Genomic DNA, 22,798 nt, shown 5'->3' with positions numbered 1-22,798 from the left:
GTATTTCTATAGAAAATTTTAGCAAAATTATATTTCTATAGAAAATTAGATATTTAAACAATTTAGCTTGTACCAACAAGAGAAAGTTACTAATTTTCTAAACAGGGAGATATTACTCACAGTGGACTTTGAAGAATGGACCAATACGAAAATTAAAATGTTTAAAGATATTGAATATATAGAAATATTTTTAAAAATTTTATTTCTATAGAAAATTTTGCCAAAACGTTATTTCTATAGAAAATTTTTGCAAAATTTTATTTCTATAGAAAGTTTTGCAAAATTTTATTTCTATAGAAAATTTTGTCAAAACTTTATTTCTATAGAAAACTTTTTGCAAAATTAAATTTCTATAGAAAAATTTGCCAAAATTTTATTTCTATAGAAAATTGTGCCAAAATTTTATTTCTGATAAAATGTTCTCTTCCAAAGAAATGTTTTATTACTTTATTTAACAAATTTATTTCAGTAAATTCATTTAATTCAGTCAAACTATTATTTCTATAGAAAATGTTAGCAAAATTTTATTTCTATAGAAAATTTTGCCAAAAACTCATTTCTATAGAAAATTTAAGCAAAATTTTATTTCTGAAAAAATGATTTTCTCTTTCAAAGAAATGTTTTATTACTTTATTTAAATTTATTTCAGTAAATTCATTTAATTCAGTCAAACCATTATTTCTATAGAAAATTTTGCCAAAACCTCATTTCTATAGAAAATTTTGTCAAAATTTTATTTCTATAGAAAATTTTGCCAAAATTTCATTTCTATAGAAAATTTCGCCAAAAAATTTATTTCTATAAAAATTTTAGCAAAATTTTATTTTGGTAGAATTTTACCAACTGTGGCAATCGTGATTGCTAACCTAAAATATCTATAGGATTAAAATTTCAAAAAAATCGAATTAAAATTTCAGCTTACATGCCAATATGAAATCAAATCGAGAGATCGATCTACATAAATTAGGGCTATATCAAAACATAGACCCATAAATACCTAATTTTAACTCGTTACGAAACTAAAATACCTTCAGATTTCAAATTTCAAGCAATTCGCATAAAAATTGCTATTTTCAGGCCCTTAATACGTTTAACCGGGAAATCGGTTCCAGCAAAAACCTTTGCAAGTTGTTCTAAAGGCAAAACCTTAAAAACACTTCCAAAAACATGCACCCAAAAATGTTCTTTATTTTAATTACAGAATAATTTATTTTTATTTTTATTTTTTTTTTTTCTTTACATATTTTTAATTGATAATTTTACATATTTTTGGATGAAATAGGTTAAAGCAAAGTAAAAACTACTAAGATACTACAAATTATTTAAATTTTGTTGAAAAAATTGCTTAATCCATTCTAAAAAAAATTGCAAATTTTTTAAAATAAAAAAATATAAAAATTAATTGTTTGACAAAATATAACAATTTTTTAAATCATATCCACAACACTCAATTCGGACCACACCTTAAGAAATAATGCCAATTCAGTGCAAAGGCTGTTGAAATGGTGGACATCCGGTGGATATCGCTTCTGCGCCAAGTTTGCACCTCTTCCGGATTCAAAAAGGACATTTTCAATACGTTTTTTGCGACTCTTTTGTTTGCTGTGTAATTTTGCACCACTTCCGGATTCAAAGAGAACATTTTTTACTTTATTGACGATGCTTTTTTGCTGAGGTTTTATCAAAACATGGACGGATATATACCGACTTTTGCACAGCACTTAATGGACCTAAAATACATCTAGAAAATAATGGAAAATCAAAACTGCATATGAAGTTCACAATAGGCGCATTTGTGTTAAAATTTTTAAATTTAAATTTTGCCAAAATTTTATTTCTATAAAAAATTTTGTCAAAATTTTATTTCTATAGACAAATTTGTCAAAATTTTATTTCTATAGAAAATTTTGTCAAAATCTTATTTCATTATAAAGGGTGATTTGTTAAGAGCTTGATAACTTTTTTTTAAAAAAAAACGCATAAAATTTGCAAAATCTCATCGGTTCTTTATTTGAAACGTTAGATTGGTCCATGACATTTACTTTTTGAAGATAATTTCATTTAAATGTTGACCGCGGCTGCGTCTTAGGTGGTCCATTCGGAAAGTCCAATTTTGGGCAACTTTTTCGAGCATTTCGGCCGGAATAGCCCGAATTTCTTCGGAAATGTTGTCTTCCAAAGCTGGAATAGTTGCTGGCTTATTTCTGTAGACTTTAGACTTGACGTAGCCCCACAAAAAATAGTCTAAAGGCGTCAAATCGCATGATCTTGGTGGCCAACTTACCGGTCCATTTCTTGAGATGAATTGTTCTCCGAAGTTTTCCCTCAAAATGGCCATAGAATCGCGAGCTGTGTGGCATGTAGCGCCATCTTGTTGAAACCACATGTCAACCAAGTTCAGTTCTTCCATTTTTGGCAACAAAAAGTTTGTTAGCATCGAACGATAGCGATCGCCATTCACCGTAACGTTGCGTCCAACAGCATCTTTGAAAAAATACGGTCCAATGATTCCACCAGCGTACAAACCACACCAAACAGTGCATTTTTCGGGATGCATGGGCAGTTCTTGAACGGCTTCTGGTTGCTCTTCACTCCAAATGCGGCAATTTTGCTTATTTACGTAGCCATTCAACCAGAAATGAGCCTCATCGCTGAACAAAATTTGTCGATAAAAAAGCGGATTTTCTGCCAACTTTTCTAGGGCCCATTCACTGAAAATTCGACGTTGTGGCAGATCGTTCGTCTATTCATGATGAAATGTCAAAGCATAATGAGCATCTTTCTCTTTGACACCATGTCTGAAATCCCACGTGATCTGTCAAATACTAATGCATGAAAATCCTAACCTCAAAAGAATCACCCTTTATTTCATGTTAGCCTGATACCGAAACAGGCAATTGACGTCCAAATGCATTATATCTAATTATACAATTATTTTTCGAGCTTTATGGACAGATATAGATTAAGGAACAAGGTTAATAGAGCCATTGAAAAGAAAACGCCAGATACAAATCTATACACGCCTGGACTGTACATGTTTCGGTTCGGGCGAATGAACCTTTCCACAGCCGTTTAGTATAGATCTGGCTGGGAGAGATAACTCAATTTTGGGCCCTTTATGCTAACTCCTTATGGAGAAAAGAGGAAATTTCCCAAATGTTTTCTCCATAAGGAGTTAGCATAAATGGCCCAAAATTGAGTTATCTCTCCCAGCCAGATCTATACTAAAAGGCTGTGGAAAGGTTCATTCGCCCGAACCGAAACATGTACAGTCCAGGCGTGTATAGATTTGTATCTGGCGTTTTCTTTTCAATGGCTCTATTAACCATGTTCCTTAATCTATATCTGTCCATAAAGCTCGAAAAATAATTGTATAATTAGATAAAATCTTATTTCTATAGAAAATTTTGTCAAAAATTTATTTCTATAGCTAGTTTTGTCAAAATGTTATTTCTATAGAAAATTTTGCCCAAATTTTATTTATATAGAAAATTTTTGCAAAATTGTATTTCTATAGAAATTTTTTGCAAAATTGTATTTCTATTAGAAAATTTTTGCAAAATTCTATTTTTATAGAAAATTTTGTCAAAATTTCATTTCTACAGAAAATTTTTGCAAAATTTTATTTCTATAGAAAATTTTGCCAAAATTTTATTTCTAGAGAAAATTTTGTCAAAATTTTATTTCTATAGAAAATATTTGCAAAATTTTATTTCTATAGAAAATTTTGCCAAAATTTTATTGCTATAGAAAATTTTAGCAAAATTTTATTCCTATAGAAAATTTTAGCAAAATTTTATTCCTGTAGAAAATGTTGTCAAATTTTATTTCTATAAAAAAATTTTGTCAAAATTTTATTTTGTCAACATTTTATTTCTATAGAAAATTTTGTCAACTTTATCAACCCTGGCCTGATACGGGAACAAGCGATAAACGTACAAATGCATTATTTAATATCTAATTAATTATAATTATAATTATAATTATAATTATAATTATAATTATAATTATAATTATAATTATAATTATAATTATAATTATAATTATAATTATAATTATAATTATAATTATAAATATCATTTTTCAAAATGTTTCTTAATTTTTTTTTCATCCCAAATTCAATACCCTTTAATTATCTAAGTTTGATACCATACAAGAAGCATCAATGTATATGAATATAAACATAAACATAAATGGTATGTGTAAATATCATCCTTGTGTTTCTGTCTATAAAACCGTACGAGTCTAAGTGTCTGCATGTGTGTGTGGAGAGTGTGTGTAGCTTATGAATGCCATTTCAACAGATGCGTTTAAATATCTACAAACATTTGTAGAGGAGTCTACTACAGTAAACACCTATCTGGAGCATACACTTAGGCAATTAGCTACAAATACCATCACAAAATCATTACCATTATTAGATTGAACTATGGGGTAAAATAAAATGCATACGTAAACACCTCCCTTATATACAAACTTAAATAAATATCTCTACACACTTTGTTTAAGTATGTTCATAAATTTATTTAACTTTTATGTAAGTAGATAGATAGACAGACAGACAGACATACATACATACATATATTCTCTCACTCTCGCATATGCGTGTATTCATTATTATATTTGTGCTTGTCTGAGACAATGGTGCAATAAAATACTAACCTACCGCATCCCCACAGATGTTGGCTTAAAATGCATATACCACTATAGACAAGTATGAGAAGAATTATCATCGAGCAAAGTTTCCGTAATAAAGATATTTGCCCATGAATAGGTATATAAATTTATGGTTGTGCTTGTTTAATAATAAAAAGATTAACAAATATCAGCAGTAGGAAACTAGTGTTTTTGGTGGAGGGGGACATAGGAAACGGATATTATTATTGATGTAGGTTTAACCCACCTGATGATAAGAAGGTCTCGATTAATGTACTAGAAATGGTGCTACAGGGAAAGAAAATATTTTAAAATAAATATTTTTTAAAATGTAGATTTATTTAAACGAAAATTTACTTTTCTAGAGACTAGACAAATATTTTTCTATATTAATACGCCACAATATTTTTTGGGTAAATAGATAGAGTTTTGTAAAGTAAATTTGATATTCAAATGACAGAAAATTTTCTGTTAATATAAATAGGCTTTTTTAACTTAATTAAGTTTTAGCGGAAAATTTTGTTGTTGTTCTTTAAATTCATGTTGTTAGTTAGTTTGAATAGCTGTCCATTGGTTTGTTTTGTGTGAATGCATGCGAGTTTTTATGATTGACTTTTGTTATGCTATCATGGAGAAAACAGTTTGATAGTCATAGTGAGGACTTTGAGATCAAGAGATGGTCTTATAGCTATGACAGTAATAGTGTTTTGGTGTATTAGAGGGGTATTCGGGACAAGAGCAGTGATGAGCTGTGGAGAAGTATACCTCTGTACCGATGTTCAAGTGGACTGTATGTGGATCAGGTCGCTGAAGTCGACTTCCGATATGCAAGGGGCTTCAATAACAAAGAGGATTTCAATATTGCTGAGCCAGACAAAGTATCTCTCGGAAAGATGGATAGAGAAGATAAAAGGGGGAATTCGATTTTAAGTTCGTACATATTTGGGATTCTTGTATGTGCTCACAGTTTTAATGTGTAGATGTTAATGGCTAAGTTTTCTTCTTTTACTTGAGAAGAAATATTTCAATCATAGTTTACCAATTCACAATAATGCACAGTGGTCTTAAAACTAGAGGTAATTCATTGATAACGATTATTCCAACGTAATAATAAAAAATAACACATTGTGTCCCTAAAACAGAAGTCCAGACCAAAATTTGACAAATTATTTCTAAACAAATAGTTAAAAGAAATTATTGCAATTTTGGCTATACATTTATCACCTTCACCTGTGAATCTATAAACCATTGGGTATGGGAAATTTCATTATTATCTGTGAGAAAACAAAAAACAATGCTATTTCATTTACTTATTGAATGCACTCATCCCAGGAGGTTTGTACAGAAATACATTTTTGGCAAAAATTTCTATAGCAATAAAATTTTGACAAAATTTCCTATAGAAATAAAATGTTGACAATATTTTCTGAAGAAATAAAATTTTTGCAAAATTTTCTATAGATAGAAATAAAATTTTGACAAATTTTCTATTGCAAAAAAAATTTACAAAATTTTTATTTCTATAGAAATAAAATATTGACAAATTTTTCTGTAGAAATAAAATTTTTGCAAAATTTTCTATAGAAATAAAATTTTGACAAAGTTTTCTGTAGAAATATAATTTTTGCCAAATTTTCTATAGAAATAAAATTTTGACAAATTTTTCTCTAGAAATAAAATTTTCTATAGAAATAAAATTTTGCTAAAATTTTCTATAGAAATGTTCTATACAAATAACTATAAGAATTAATTCTTGTTATGCAGGTTATTAAAAAAAACAAAAACAATAAATAAATACAATTTTCGCAAAATTTTCTATAGAAATAAAATTTTGAAAATTTTTCTATAGAAATAAACTTTTCGCAAAATTTTGTATAGAAATAAACTTTTCGCAAAATGTTGTATAGAAATACAATTTTTGTAAAATTTTCTTCAGAAATAAAATTATGACAAAATTTCCTATAGAAATAAAATTTTGCCAAAATTTTCTATAGAAATAAAAATTTCGTAACATTTTGCTATACAAATGAACTTTTGGCAAAATTTTGTATAGAAATACAATTTTGGCAAAATTTTCTATAGATATAAAATTTTTACAAAATTTTCTATAGAATTAAAATTTTGATGAACTTTTCTATGGAAATAACATTTTGATAAAATTCTCTATAGAAATAAAATTTTTATATATTTGTTGTTTGGTAATTTTTTTTGGTAAAATTCGCCAAATTTTGGTAGATTATTTTTGGCTCGAGTGGCAACCGTGGTAACATATATTTAAAATAGAATATTCGAACAATTGAACAAAAACATTTATATAATATATACAAATATGTCCTCCAAATATTTCTTCTGATTTACATTGTTTTCGTACATTAGTGCGTATGATTTATATTAATGTTTAAGTATTCTCATTAAAATTTTTATATTTCTAAAGCCTATTGAGATATTTCCAAACTGTTAACGGTTTATGATACGCAATAAATGTAGGCATTTTTTATATTTATCATTTCATACATTATACCTTTGGCAATTCTTTTCATTTGTCACAGAATAAGCAATTTAATAACAAGTATATACGGCCGTAAGTTCGGCCAGGCCGAATCTTATGTACCCTCCACCATGGATTGCGTAGGAACTTCTACTAAAGGCTGTCATCCACAATCGAATTACTTGGGTTGCGATAACACTTGCCGATGGCAAGGTATCGTAAAACTTTTTAACACTGTCTTCTAAATTGTAAGTTAGTCCATAAGGGGTATATTTTAAACAAAAAAAGGCCGACTAAATACGTATATAATTCAGTTTGGCAAAATTTTCTATAGAAATAAAATTTTGACAAAATTTTCTATAGAAATAAAAACTTGACAAAATTTTCTATAGAAATAAAATGTTGACAAAATTTTCTATGGAAGTAAAATGTTGACAAAATTTTCTATAGCAATAAAATTTTGACAAAATTTTCTATAGAAATAAAATGTTGACAAAATTGTCTATATAAATAAAATGTTGACAAAATGTTCTATAGAAATAAAATGTTGACAAAATGTTCTATAGAAATAAAATGTTGACAAAATTGTCTATAGAAATAAAATGTTGACAAAATTTTCTACAGAAATAAATTTTTTACAAAATTTTCTATAGAAATAAAATTTTGACAAAATTTTCTATGGAAATAAAATGTTGACAAACATTGCTATAGAAATAAACTTTTTACAAAACTTTCTATAGGAATGAAATTTTGACAAAACTTTCTATAGTAATAAAATTTGACAATTTTTACATGGCTGTTAGAGGCCATATACTAACGAAATGTACCAAATTTCAACCGCATCGGATGACTTTTGCTCCTCCAAGAGGCTCCGGAGGTCAAATCTGGGGATCGGTTTATATGGGAGCTATATATAATTATGGACCGATATGGACCAATTTTTGCATGGTTGTTAGATACCATATACTTACACCACGTACTAAATTTCAATTGGATCGGATGAATTTTGCCCCTCCAAGAGGTTCCAGAGTTCAAATCTGGGGATCGGTTTATATGGGAGCTATATATAATTATGGACCGATATGGACCAGTTTTTGCATGGTTGTTAGAGACCATATACTAACACCACGTACCAAATTTCAATCGGGTAGGATGAAGTTTGCTCCTCCAAGAGGCTCCGGAGGTCAAATCTGGGGATCGGTTTATATGGGAGCTATATATATTTATGGACCGATATGGACCAATTTTTGCATGGTTGTTAGAGACCATATACTAACATCAGGTACCAAATTTCAACCGGATCGGATGAATTTTGCCCCTCCAAGAGGCTCCGGAGGTCAAATCTGGGGATCGGTTTATATGGGGGCTATATATAATTATGGACCGATATGGACCAATTTTTGCATGGTTGTTAGAGACCGTATACTTAGACCACGTACCAAATTTCAACCGGATCGGATGAATTTTGCTGCTCCGGAAGGCTCCGCAAGCCAAATTTGGGGATCGGTTTATATGGGGGCTATACGTAAACGTGGGCCGATATGGCCCATTTTCAATACCATCCGACCTACATCAATAACAACTACTTGTGCCAAGTTTCAAGTCGATAGCTAGTTTCGTTCGGAAGTTAGCGTGATTTCCACAGACGGACGGACAGCCGGACAGACGGACAGACGGACGGACGGACGGACATGCTTAGATCGACTCAGAATTTCACCACGACCCAGAATATATATACTTTATGGGGTCTTAGAGCAATATTTCGATGTGTTACAAACGGAATGACAAAGTTAATATACCCCCATCCTATGGTGGAGGGTATAAAAATGTTTATTGAGTAACCTGAGTATTCATACCAAAGTAACAGGGGCTAAACTACTGGCCAAAACCTTAGATAGGTTAGGTTAGGTTAGGTTAGGTTATACAGGATGACATTAATTTTGTGTTGAATTGATATCCACTTAGACCAGTATAGGTCCATTTTGATTCCTCGATGTTATCTTTCCATCTTCTTCCTTACGATGCGGTTCGCCTTGTCCTAGAACTTCCACCTGCTCGTTTTCTTTAAAAGAAATCTCATAACAACCAGCCAGAGGCCCTGATCAATGCAAGTATGTTCCTTAGCTGCACTCCCGCAGATCAGTGAGAGGCTGAAACAAAAAGGAGCTCAATATCTTGTTTCTTCTAAAGGACAAAGCTGGACTGTGGCACAGGAAGTGGTCCTCCGTAACTTCCGGGTCCAGGCACCATCTACATATATCATCGTCTTTAAGTCCTATTCTTACCATGTGTGTCCCAAGAGTGTTATGTCCTGTTATGATACCAATCAATGGCCGCAATTCTTCTCTGTTCATCGACATCAAAATTTCGCAGTTCCTAGCGCGTTTTAAACGAACAACCTACATTGGTGACCCCGAGATAAGAACACTATGACTGAAGCAAATACTGGATGAGAAGGCTTAGACCTTCAAAACTCTTTAGCTTTTCAACAGACACAGCCTCAAAATGCCTGCGCAACTAACGTAAATGTTCAGTGAGAACCTACATTGTATATTTTTAAGCATGCAAATGGATTTTAACATGACAATTTATATAATATTTACAAGTATGCCTTCAAATTTTCACTCCGCTTTATTTTGTTTTGGTACATTAGTGCGTATGATTTATATTAATTTTAAAATATTCTCATTAAAATGTCTATATTTCTAAAGCCTATTGACATATTTCCAAAATGTTAACGGTTTATGATACGCAACAAATGTAGGAAATTTTCATATTTACACATTTATACAATATATCTTTGGCAATTCTTTTTATTTGTCACAGAATAAGTAATTTAATTAAATTGTTATTGCTTAGCTTCAGTATTTAAACTACAGACCATACCGACGATTGAACTCCATACCAAAGTCACAGTGATTAAACTTCTAAACGAAACCTGAGTTAGTGAACTGTCCAAGGGACATTCGGTCCTAATTACATGAACAATACAACTAAGAAATAAATCAACTTTTAATTATTATTATTTTTTTTTTTTGTGTATTTTTAATTTTTTTTTTACAAATTTCTCATTAAAAAATTCAATTTTCTTTTTTCTTATCTATTTCCAGGGTTTTACCATATTATGCTGTTTTGTGATAAAACCTGAATCTCCTTTACTTAATCATAAGGGAAATTTAGGACGTTATTCTTCGTCGAGTGACAACTTGAAGAAAAAACTCAGTTCCAGTAAGACAAGTCTAGATGACAACTACTGTACGGGGACCATTAATGCGCCAATTAGTTGTAAGTTCATTAGTTACGAAACCACTTCCAGATTATGACATTCAAATATAGAAGGTATTAACATTTCCCATTTTTTTTTCGTTTTTTCTCTTTTGTTTTTAGTTTACACCAACCATGAAAAAGAATCCGAATTGAGTAGCTCAGCACCACCGCTGATGCATAAGACACCACCATCACCGGCACGTCGACAACAGCACGAAATGAGTGCTGCAACATGTCAAATGCCAGGCTTAACCATAATCTCTACAGCTCCACGTTGTCAAATGTTGCCTTTGTTGGCAGCTGCAGGAGTTTCACAACAAGATCATCATCACGTGGCAAGTGTGGAAACATTTATTGGGCCACCAGTACCACTGGGAGCCGGTAGCACCAATAGCAATGGGGGCGGCGGTGGAGGCCTGTGTGGTGGTGGTGGTGGTGGTTCCAGTACATTGGAACGCAAAACACCCGCACCACATATGACCTGCTTGCAACAACAGCATCAACATCAACAAGCTAACAATCTGCCACCATCAGCCAATGGACTGAGGGCAGGAGGGACGGGAGTTAGTATGGCGACGGCAACATCAATATCATCTCCTGCCACGAGATGTTGCAACATACTTGCCGGTACTGTAGTAGCAGGAACTGCCATCAACAACACTGCTAATAGTGGAAATATTTTACAACAGCCACAACATCATACTGCTGGTATGCCACAAGTTGTTTCTGGCAGCTCCATGGGTTATTATGATGCATATGGAGCGGCTGCAGCCTCAGCAAATATGCCACCACCTCCACCACCTTCAGCTCTAAATATGTCCTTAACCGGTAGCTTAAGTCGCAGAACTCATTTGTCTGCAACACATGCTCAACAAATACACCATCAGCCAGTGACTAGTGGCACTAGTGATTATATTGGAGTAGAGACATTGGACATATTACAGGGAGTTGCTTCGGGTAAGTAACCACTGCAATAGAATCAAAAAACAAAACAACGAGAAAATGTTCAGCAAAAAAAACAATTGATTAGAAAACTGGAAAAAAATGTGAAAACATTTTTTGGTCATACAACGATAATGAATATTTTATACCACCATACAATTCTGGGAATATAGGAAATATCCTAGAGATTCTTTCATTAAACATGCATTCCACTCAGAGTATATAATTCGTATGAAAAAGAGAGGAATGGAGAATATTTTCAACATTTTTTAGAAAAAAAACTAAATAAATATAAAATAATCTACAAAATTTGGATAAAAATTTTACCAAAAACCTACCAAACGAAAAAATTTTGACAAAATTTCCTATAGAACATTTTATAATAATTTTATTTCTATAGAAAATTTTGTCAAAATTTTATTTCTATAAGAAATTTCGTCAAAATTTTATTTCTTTAGGAAATTTTGTCAAAATTTTATTTTTAAAGAGAATTTTTTCAAAATTTTATTTCTATAGAAAATTTTCTCAAAATTTTATTTCTATGGGAAATTTTGCCAATATTTCATTTCTATAGAAAATTTTTTCAAAAGTTTATTTCTATATAATTTTTTTTTTAATTTAATTTCTATAGAAAATTTTGTCAAAATTTTATTTCCATAGAAGATTTTGTGTAAAATCTATTACTATGGATAATTTTGTCAAAACTTTATTTCTATAGAACATTTCAATTTATTTCTATATAAGCCTTCAACAAAATTTTATTTCTATAAAAAAATTCAACAATATTTTTTTTTTTTGCCAAAATGTTATTTCTATAGGAAATTTTGTCAAAATTTTATTTCTATAGAAAATTTTGTCAAAATTTCATTTCTATAGAAAATTTTACTTATATAAAAAAAGTTTGTCAAAATTTTATTTCTATAGAAAATTTTCTCAAAATTTTACCTCTATAGAAAATTTTGTCACAATTTAATTTCTATTGAAAATTTTATCACAATTTAATTTCTATAGAAAATTTTGTCAACATTTTAATTCTATTGGAAATTTTGTCAAAATATTATTACTATAGAAAATTTTGTCAAAATTTTATTTCCATAGAAGATTTTGTCAAAAATTTATTTCTATGGAAAATTATGTCAAAATTTTATTTCTATGGAAAATTTTGTCAAAAGTTTATTTCTATAGATTTTTTTCAAAATTTTATTTCTATAGAAAATTTAGTCAAAATTTCATTTCTATAGAAAATTTTACTTCTATAAAAAAGTTTGTCAAAAATTTATGTCCATAGAAAATTTTCTCAAAATTTTACCTCCATAGAAAATTTTGTCACTATTTAATTTCTATAGAAAATTTTGTCAAAATTTTAATTCTATAGGAAATTTTGTCAAATTTTTATTTGTATAGAAAATTTTGTCAAAATTTTATTTCCATAGAAGATTTATTCAAAAAATTATTTCTATGGAAAATTTTGTCAAAATTTTATTTCTATAGAAAATTTTGTCTGAATTTTATTTCTATAGAAAATTTTGACATTTTATTTCTCTATGAAATTTTGCCAAATTAAATTTCTATAGAAAAATTTGTAAAAATTTGATTTCTATGGAAAATTTTGTCAAAATTTTATTTCTATAGCAAACTGTATCAAAATTTTGTTTCTATGGAAAATTTTATCAAAATTTTATTTCTATAGAAAATTTTCTAAAAATTTCATTTCTAACGGAAATTTTGTCACACTTTTATTTCTATAGGAAATTTTGTCAAAATTTTATTTCTAACGGAAATTTTGTCAAAAAATTATTTCTATGGAAAATTTTGTCAAAATTTTATTTCTATAGAAAATTTTGTCGAAACTCCATTTCTATAGAAAAGTTTGTCAAAATTTTATTTCTATGGAATATTTTGACAAAATTCTATTTCTATAAAAAATTTTGTCAAAATTATATTTCTATAGAAAATTTTATCAAAATTTGTTTTCTATGGAAAATTTTGGCAAAATTTAATTTCTATAGAAAATTTTGTCAAAATTTTATTTCAATGGAAAATTTTGTCAAAATTAAATTTCTATAGAAAATTTTGTCAAAATTTTATTTATAACGGAAATTTTATCAAAATTCTATTTCTATACAAAAGTTTGTCAAGATTTTATTTCTATGGAATATTTTGACAAAATTTTATTTCTATAAAAAAATTTATCAAAATTTTGTTTCTATACAAAATTTTATGAAAATTTTATACTAATTGTCAAAATTTAATTTCTATAGAAAATTTTGTCGAAATTTAATTTCTATAGAAAATTTTGTCAAAATTTTATTTCTATAGGAAATTTTGTCAAAATTAAATTTCTATAGAAAAATTTGTCAAAATGTTATTTCTAAGGAAAATTTTTGCAAAATTTTATTTCTAAGGAAAATTTTTGCAAAATTTTATTTCTATAGAAAATTTTTGCAAAATTTTATTTCTATAGAAATTTTATTTCTATAGAAAATGTTGTCAAAATTTTATTTCAATAAAAACTTTTGTCAAAATTGTATTTCTTTGGACAATTTTGTTTATTTCTATACAAATCCAACGCCTGGTTCCTGGCGGTAGGGACATATTCTCGATGTCTTCGAAGAATCTGGCATTGTTGACCGCATTTCTTTCGATCAAGCGCCACGAGGACCGTCCTATGAGATGGATTGAGCTGATTGAGTCCTTCATTAATGTATAGGAGCCACCATGGTGCAATGGTTAGCATGCCCGCCTTGCATTCACAATGTCGTGGGTTCGATTCCTGTTTCGACCGAACACCAAAAAGTTTTTCAGCGGTGGATTATCCCACCTCTGTAATGCTGGTGACATTTCTGAGGGTTTCAAAAGCTTCTCTAAATGGTTTCACAGCAATGCGGAACGCCGTTCGGACTCGGCTATAAAAAAAAGGAGGTCCCTTGTCATTGAGCTAAACATGGAATCGGGCAGCACTCAGTGATAAGAGAGAAGTTCACCAATGTGGTATCACAATGGACTGAATAGTCTAAGTGAGCCCGATACATCGGGCTGCCACCTAACCTAACCTAACCTAATATATGCTAACATGACATGCAAAGCAGTCGTCGTACTATGTACTCTACCGCAATAATTAAACTTCAATAAAACTTGAATTTCAAAAACTTCTCCCGTAATATTATATAACCTTGAATGTTTATAATTAAGTATGCATATAGATTTTAATATCAAAATGTATACAATATTTACTATAATGACTTCAAATATTCCCTTTTGTATTGTGTTTGTTTTGGGACATTAGTGCGTATGATTTATATTAATTTTTAGGTGTATTCATTGAAATGTCTATATTTCCAAAACTCTTAGAGATATTTCAAAAATGTCAACGGTTTATAATACGCAATAGATGTAGAAATTTTTCATATTCAGAAATTCAAACAACATCCCTTAGGTAATTCTTTTTTTTTTTTGTGAAAAAATAAACAATTTAATGAAATATTTACTGAGTAGTGAACAAAGGAGTTTATTATCTACAAACTCTCTAAAATTATTTAAACTCATAATTTATATTAGTGTTTGGAGAATTATTCCCCTATCTCTATATTACAATATTTTCAAAATTCACGATAAACATGGCCTAAGGGATTTCAAAGTTTCATTTATATTTTCATTGAATATCAAGTGGAAATTTTTTTAGCTGGACTTTAGAAAAAAATATTTTAAAATCTTACAAACTATCACAAAAGTTGGAAGAATTTTCTGTCTAGACTCTATACTTGACAAGTTTCTTTAACACACGCACACACACAAACTCAATAACACCCTAATACAAGCCAAAGCCATATGGAGGGGGTCAGTTTTTGGGGGGTGGGGGTGTGAATTATCATTCAAGCACTTTATACGAACTTTTGGTCCAAAGTTCAAAAGCAATGCCATTGAGAAAACGCCAAATGTTAATCCTTATTATCCCACTAACGAGCTGTAACGACATTTAGTTGACATCACAGTAGTGCAATTATCAATGTTAACCGCAGTGGGTATCTTCATTTCCATCGTTGTTGTCATCCACTTGGAAATCCTCCTTTACCAATTTCATGTTTCATCCATGACACTGACTCCCATCCATCCATCCCCCTCTCCACCCTGGTCATTGTCTAAATAAATATTTATTTTTGTTTGTTTTTCTGTGGGATTTGGATTTTGAGCGCATATTTAGAATTTTAAATTGCTTAATGTCAACGATAAACAAGACAGTCAAAGGAAGAGACATATATAGAGAGATACAAAGGGCAGGACGGATGGATGGACGGTGGGACGGACATAAGGATGAGTAGCTATCAGCAGATGTGAAGTAAGCAGGTTGAACATTTTGTGGGTAACATTCGCTATTCAACATTTCGGTTTCGAAGAGGATTTTCTACTGACTCCTCTTGCTTGGGCTTCTTGGAATAGTAAATCTACTAAAACAGATTAAATATTTAACAATAAGCCCTAAGCGGTTGTTTACCAAAACCAAACCAAAACAACACACTCTCTCTTTCCCAGAGAACCCCAAAATGGAGGAACCGGAAAACCCACAAAAATTTCAACATTTCTGGTACCATCGACACCCAAAGCCATGTTGGCTCTCAAGTATCTAGACCAACACCATAGAAATGGTGATGATGAAGATGGCCCTAGTTGCTACTACTGATGTTGACAATGTTTTGTTCTGCCAATGTTTCTTGCTTGTTGGTTAAATTTTTTTTGTTTTAGTTTTTTCTCTTTTTTACCTGGTCCAAAAACTGGAAATAAATTGTAAAACATTGACAACATTGGTCCCCTGATGTCCCCGTTTGCTGATTGTGTTGAAGTTATGCTCTGGTCCCCCTTTTCTTTCACTGCAGAAGCTCTATTGAAACATATCACCCTAGAAAAAAAGGGGATTGCCTGCAACAGCAGCACTTTAACAACATCGCCAATAGCTAAAGCAAATGTATTTGACAGTAGTACATGAGTATTATAATATCAAGCACCTTGACTATATATCCGGTTTGGGATATATAAACATGAACACTCTTATACTCATGTACAAGCCCTAAACAAACACACACACTCGTACGTTGTATAAGGCAACTGGTAACGAAAACAAACTTCACCTCATCTTTTGAATGGTTACAGTTGTACAGGAAATGAACGGAAACGGAAAATACAGGCCCTCAAGAAAAAATTATCCATTCAAATATAAGAAAATCCCAAAAAAATAATTGATTATTAAGATGGGTTAAATCTATAGCAATACAATTTGGACACAATTTTTAAAGCCAATGACAAAATTTGACAAAATTTTCTATAGCAATAAAATAATGACAACATTATCTATAGAAATAAAATTTTCACAAAATTTTTTTATAAAAATAAATTTTTCAGAAAATTTTCTATAGAAATAAACTTTTGACAAATTTTACTATGGAAATTATATGTTGATAAAATTTTCTAGAGAAATAAAAATTTGACCGAATTTTCTATAGAAATAACATTTTGACCAAATTGTCTGTAGAAATAAAATTTTAACTAAATTTTCTATAGAAATAAAATTTTGACAAACTTTTCCTAAGCAAAACAATTTTGACAAAATTTTTTTATAGAAATAAAATTTCGACAAAATTTTCTATAGAAATAAAATTCTAACACAATTTTCTATAGAACTAACATTTTCAGAAAATTTTATATAAAAATAAAATTTTGCAAAAATTTTGTATAAAAATAAAATTTTGCAAAAATTTTGTATAAAAATAAAATTTTGCAGAAATTTTCTATAAAAATAAAATTTTGCAGAAATTTTCTGTAGAAATAAAATTTTGCAGCAATTTTCTATAGAAATAAAATTTTGACAAAATTGTCTATGAAATTAAATTTAAAATAAATTTTCTATAGAAATGAGATGTTCACAAAATTTTCTGTAGAAATAAAATTTTGACAAATTTTTTTATAGAATTAAAATTTTTTAGAAAAATTTATATGGAAGTAAAATATTTACAAAATTTTCTATAAAAATAAAATTTGCAAAAATTTTCTATAAAAATCAAATTTTACAGAAATTTTCTTTAAAAATAAAATTTTGCAGAAATTTTCTATAGAAATAAAATTTTGCAGCAATTTTCTATAGAAATAAAATTTTGACAAAATTTTCTTTTAAAATAAAATTTTGCAACAATTTTCTATAGAAATTAAATTTAAAATAAATTTTCTATAGAAATAAATTTTTGACAAAATTATCTATAGAAATAAAATGTTGACAAAATTTTCTATAGAAATAAGATGTTGACAAAATTTTCTGTAGAAATAAAATTTTGACAAAATTTTTTATCGAACTAAAATTTTTTAGAAAAGTTTATATAGAAGTAAAATTTTTACAAAATTTTCTATAAAAATAAAATTTTGATAAAATTGTCTATAAAAATAAAATTTTGATAATATTGTCTATAGAAATAAAATAGTGACAAAATTCACTATGTAAATACAGTCTTCTATAGAAATAAAATTTTGAAAAATTTTTCTATAGAAATAAAATTCTAACACAATTTTCTATAGAACTAAACTTTTCAGAAAATTTTCTATAGAACTAAACTTTTCAGAAAATTTTATATAAAAATAACATTTTGACAACATTTTCTATAGAAATAAAATATTGACATAATTTTCTGTAGAAATAAAATTTTGACAAAATTTTTTATCGAACTAAAATTTTGTAGAAAAGTTTATATGGAATTAAAATTTTTACAAAATTTTCTATAAAAATAAAATTTTGCAGAAATTTTCTATAAAAATAAAACTTTGCTGAAATTTTCTATAGAAATAAAATTTTGCAGCAATTTTCTATAGAAATAAAATTTTGCAAAAATTTTCTATAGAAATTAAATTTAAAATAAATTTTCTATAAAAATAAATTTTCGACAAAATTATCTATAGAAATAAAATGTTGACAAAATTTTCTATAGAAATAAGATGTTGACAAAATTTTCTGTAGAAATAAAATTTTGACAAAATTTTTTATAGAACTAACATTTTTTAGAAAAGTTTATATATAAATATAAAAATAAAATTTTGCAGAAATTTTCTTTTGATTTTGCAAAAAATTTCTATAGAAATTCAATTTAAAATAAATTTTCTATAGAAATAAATTTTTGACAAAATTATCTACAGATATAAAATTTTGACAAAATTTTCTATAGAAATAAAATTTTGACAAAATTTTCTATAGAAATAAGATGTTGACAAAATTTTCTGTAGAAATAAAATTTTGCGTAAATTTTCTATAAAAATAAAATTTTGCAGAAATTTTCTACAGAAATAAAATTTTGCAGCAATTTTCTATAAAAATAAAATTTTGCAGCAATTTTCTATAGAAATAAAATTTTGCAGAAATTTTCTTTTGAAATAAAATTTTGCAAAAATTTTCTATAGAAATTAAATTTAAAATAAATTTTCTATAAAAATAAATTTTTGACAAAATTATCTATAGAAATAAAATTTTGAAAATTTTTTCTATAGAAATAAGATGTTGACAAAATTTTCTGTAGAAATAAAATTTTGACAAAATTTTTTATAGAACTAAAATTTTTTAGAAAAGTTTATATGGAAGTAAAATTTTTACAAAATTTTCTATAAAAATAAAAATTTGCAGAATTTTTCTTTAAAAATAAAATTTTGCAGAAATTTTCTATAGAAATAAAATTTTGCAGCAATTTTCTATAGAAATAAAATTTTGCAGCAATTTTCTATAGAAATAAAATTTTGCAGCAATTTTCTATAAAATAAAATTTTGACAAAATTTTCTTTTGAAATAAAATTTTGCAAAAATTTTGCTATAGACATTAAATTTAAAATAAATTTTCTATAGAAATAAATTTTTGACAAAATTATCTATAGAAATACAATTTTGTCAAAATTTTTTATAGAACTAAAATTTTTAGAAAAGTTTATATAGAAGTAAAATTATTACAAAGTTTTCTATAAAAATAAAATTTTTATAAAATTGTCTATAGAAATAAAATTTTGCAGAAATTTTTCATAGAAATAAAATGTTGCAAGAATTTTCTATAAAAAAAAAATTTGCAGAAATTTTCTGTAGAAATGAAATTTTGAAGCAATTTTCTATAGAAATAAAATTTTGCAGAAATTTTCTATAAAAATAAAAGTTTGCAGAAATTTGCTATAGAAATAAAATTTTGCAAAAATTTTCTTTTGAAATAAAATTTTGCAAATATTTTCTATAAAAATAAAAGTTTGCAGAAATTTTCTATAAAAATAAAAGTTTGCAGAAATTTGCTATAGAAATAAAATTTTGACAAAATTTTCTTTTGAAATAAAATTTTGCAAAAATTTTCTTTTGAAATAAAATTTTGCAAACATTTTCTTTTGAAATAAAATTTTGCAAAAATTTTCTTTTGAAATAAAATTTTGCAAATATTTTCTATTGCAATTAAATTTAAAATAAATTTTCTATAGAAATAAATTTTTGACAAAATTATCTATAGAAATAAAATTTTGAAAAAATCCTTTGAAATAAAATTTTGCAAAAATTTTCTATTGAAACTAAATTTAAAATAAATTTTCTATAGAAATAAATTTTTGACAAAATTATCTATAGAAATAAAATTTTGACAAAATTTTCTATAGAAATAAGAAGTTGACAAAATTGACAAAAAATAAAATTTTGACAACATTTTTTATAGAACTAAAATTTTTTAGAAAAGTTTATATAGAAGTAAAATTTTTACAAAGTTTTCTTTAAAAATAAAATTTTGATAAAATTTTCTATAGAAATACAATTTTGCAGAAATTTTTCATAGAAATAAAATTTTGCAAGAATTTTCTATAAAAATTTGAAGCAATTTTCTATAGAAATAAAATTTTGACAAAACTTTCTTTTAAAATAAAATTTTGCAAAAATTTTCTCTAGAAATAAAATTTTGGACAAAATTTTCGATAAAAATAAAATTTTAACAAAATTTTCTATAGAAATAAAATTTTGAAAAAATTTTCTAAAGAAATAAAATTGTGACAAAACTTTATTTTAAAATAAAATTTTGCAAAAATTTACTCTAGAAATAAAATTTTGGACAAAATTTTCTTGAGAAATAAAATTTTGACAATTTTTTTTAGAAATAATGTGTTAACAACATTTTAATTTGTTACATTTTTAGTAAAATTTTGTTAAAAATGTTATTGAATCAATCGAGTTATTGAATCCTATCTTTTATCATAATATTCTACTATCATAATATTCTTCACCCCCATCTAATCTTCATAAAATAGACATAACCACCTTAACCAAAATGACACTGGCCGGTAACCAAACATCCGCAAAAGCATAAACCAACAGGGGACCATTACAAAAAAAGTTATGAGCTACTATCAATGGCCATTCGTTTGTGCTTCCTTCTTTCTTTTAACTCTTTTCAGGGGATGTTTTCATGTGTTTGTTTTGTTTTTTTACCGGCTATTATAAAACAAGTAATTATGGTTATGGTTTACTTTATCCATGGAGAATTCTTATACCGCATCTTAAGTACATTTTTTGTTGTTTTTTTTTTGGCTCTAAAACAAAGCTAGTTATCATTGTCCCCATGTGGGATTAGATGGCATACTTAAGAACTATGGACTACATCTTCAACTATTTGCCATCTTAAGTGTAAGGGAATTTCTAAGAGTTGGATTGTATACTCATGTGCTGCTTTATTATTTGAACAAAACAAGGTGTCCTAAGGTTTTATAGAGGCTTAAATATTATTTTTGTTCACTTTCTGGGAATGTAACCACAAGGGTACTTTATGCTATAAATAATATACCTAAAAATGTTCAACATTGCCAAAAATTTATCTGAGGGTATACAACTTGCAAAAAACATAAACGAAAATGTTACAATTGAAATTGGTTGTAATGTTTAGTAAAAATAAATTCACTTCTGATTTTTCGTTTTTTTTATGTAATTTCCAGATACCATTATCGGTATACGCTCTAATGCGAATTCCATGACTATGTGTCCCTCTGTAACACCATATCACCATGCAGCACATCATCCGGGAAATTATATAAGTAGTGCATCACAAATGCTACCCCCAGGGGCTACGATAGTTTCCATAAGTGGCCTAACAAATGTCCCACCTCCACCCTCATCGATTGTAGCCATGGTTCCGGCTGTAGCACTATCATCCTGTAACTATACCATGCCACCGACAACGATAGTCACCACCACATCGGTGACCACACAAACACCAAAAACTCAAAAACGTGTTACGATTATGGAACCCACCACGCATACATTTGATCCTCTGCTACCCACAATGGTGGCTGTTATGCAAGGCACGAATACAACACCCAGTTCCTTGGCTACATCTGGGTCATCTTCAGCGAGTGGTGCGGGAGGAGGAAGTGGACCATCAACAACTCCCATACCCAAATTAAATAATAATAATACACTAGGAAATGAAGATACTACCAAATCGGATAACAAAAGCAGCGATGATGATGATGATGATGCAGAACACGAAGATGCTGGTGCTATGTTAGATCGTATAACACATGATTTGAATTATCTACTCAATGGGGCAGTGGATGATGATCAAATACCACCGCCTCCTAGGCCACCCACAGGAACCATACCCACTACAGCAACGGATACTGTAACAGTCAATGCCGAGGTAATTTTCAGCAAAAAAGATGAACTGTAATCATAGCATGAGGCGAAAGCGAAAATAGTATAAAACTTTAAAATAAAGGCTCTCAATAAATCACACTCCAAAACAGGGTTAGTTAGGTGTATAGTTATTTTATAATATTATTAATAAAATATTAGTAACAAAAACAAGGTTGTTAAGTGTAAATAGAGCTAGAACCAACAATAAATTATATGAAATTAAAATTCAATAATTCGAAATGAAAAAAAAAGAATTTAACGAAAATTGCAATAAATTATTCTCAAACCAAATCAATTAAGTTCATGGGGAATATCAGAAATACATGATCATTATTAATCAAAATAAATATTTTTGAAATTCAAAACATCCAAAAAATTATTAAACAATTAGATTAAAAATAAAATGAAACCAAATTTTATTAAAATAATGTATAGTATGGTAAGAAGGCAGCTATATAATTGTATATATTTATATTATATAAACTATAAAATGACCATTAAGAAAAAAATTTTTTTTTCAGTAACCGGTTTCAAACTAAAAACGAATTGATTTTGAAATTTCATTTATAAGTAATACTTTCTTAAGATTTTATTTATCCAATAATACCCTTGCGGTTAATGTGTGCAGACATTTTTACCAAATATTAGCCTCTACTTCTTATTTACTCCCGAAAAACCTTAATCTTTTTTAACAAAAATTCTATTATTAACAAACGAATTGATACAGAAAAACTTTTTTCCTAAAGATCACTAAATAGTCTCCATTTTCGGCTAAAATT

General features: G+C 27.9%; 1 protein-coding gene across 1 annotated transcript in view; it reads left to right on the top strand.

Annotated features, from left to right (window-relative positions):
• The window catches only part of LOC142223481 (uncharacterized), a 525,017-nt gene extending 502,899 nt beyond the window's left edge, over positions 1-22,118 (top strand). Inside the window, exons 19-23 of the mRNA XM_075293366.1 lie at positions 10,255-10,429; positions 10,532-10,766; positions 10,848-10,907; positions 10,980-11,368; positions 21,320-22,118. Of these exons, the coding sequence (XP_075149481.1) occupies positions 10,255-10,429; positions 10,532-10,766; positions 10,848-10,907; positions 10,980-11,368; positions 21,320-22,053 (1,593 nt within the window). The 3' untranslated portion in view covers positions 22,054-22,118. The remainder of the gene's footprint in view (positions 1-10,254; positions 10,430-10,531; positions 10,767-10,847; positions 10,908-10,979; positions 11,369-21,319) is intronic.
• Positions 22,119-22,798: the final 680 nt, after the last annotated feature.

The sequence above is a fragment of the Haematobia irritans genome, chromosome 2, assembly GCF_050003625.1.
Source record: "Haematobia irritans isolate KBUSLIRL chromosome 2, ASM5000362v1, whole genome shotgun sequence".
In the NCBI taxonomy this organism is placed as follows: domain Eukaryota; kingdom Metazoa; phylum Arthropoda; class Insecta; order Diptera; family Muscidae; genus Haematobia; species Haematobia irritans.
Note: the sequence above shows the minus strand (reverse complement) of the source record. Positions and strands in the feature narration are given on the sequence as shown.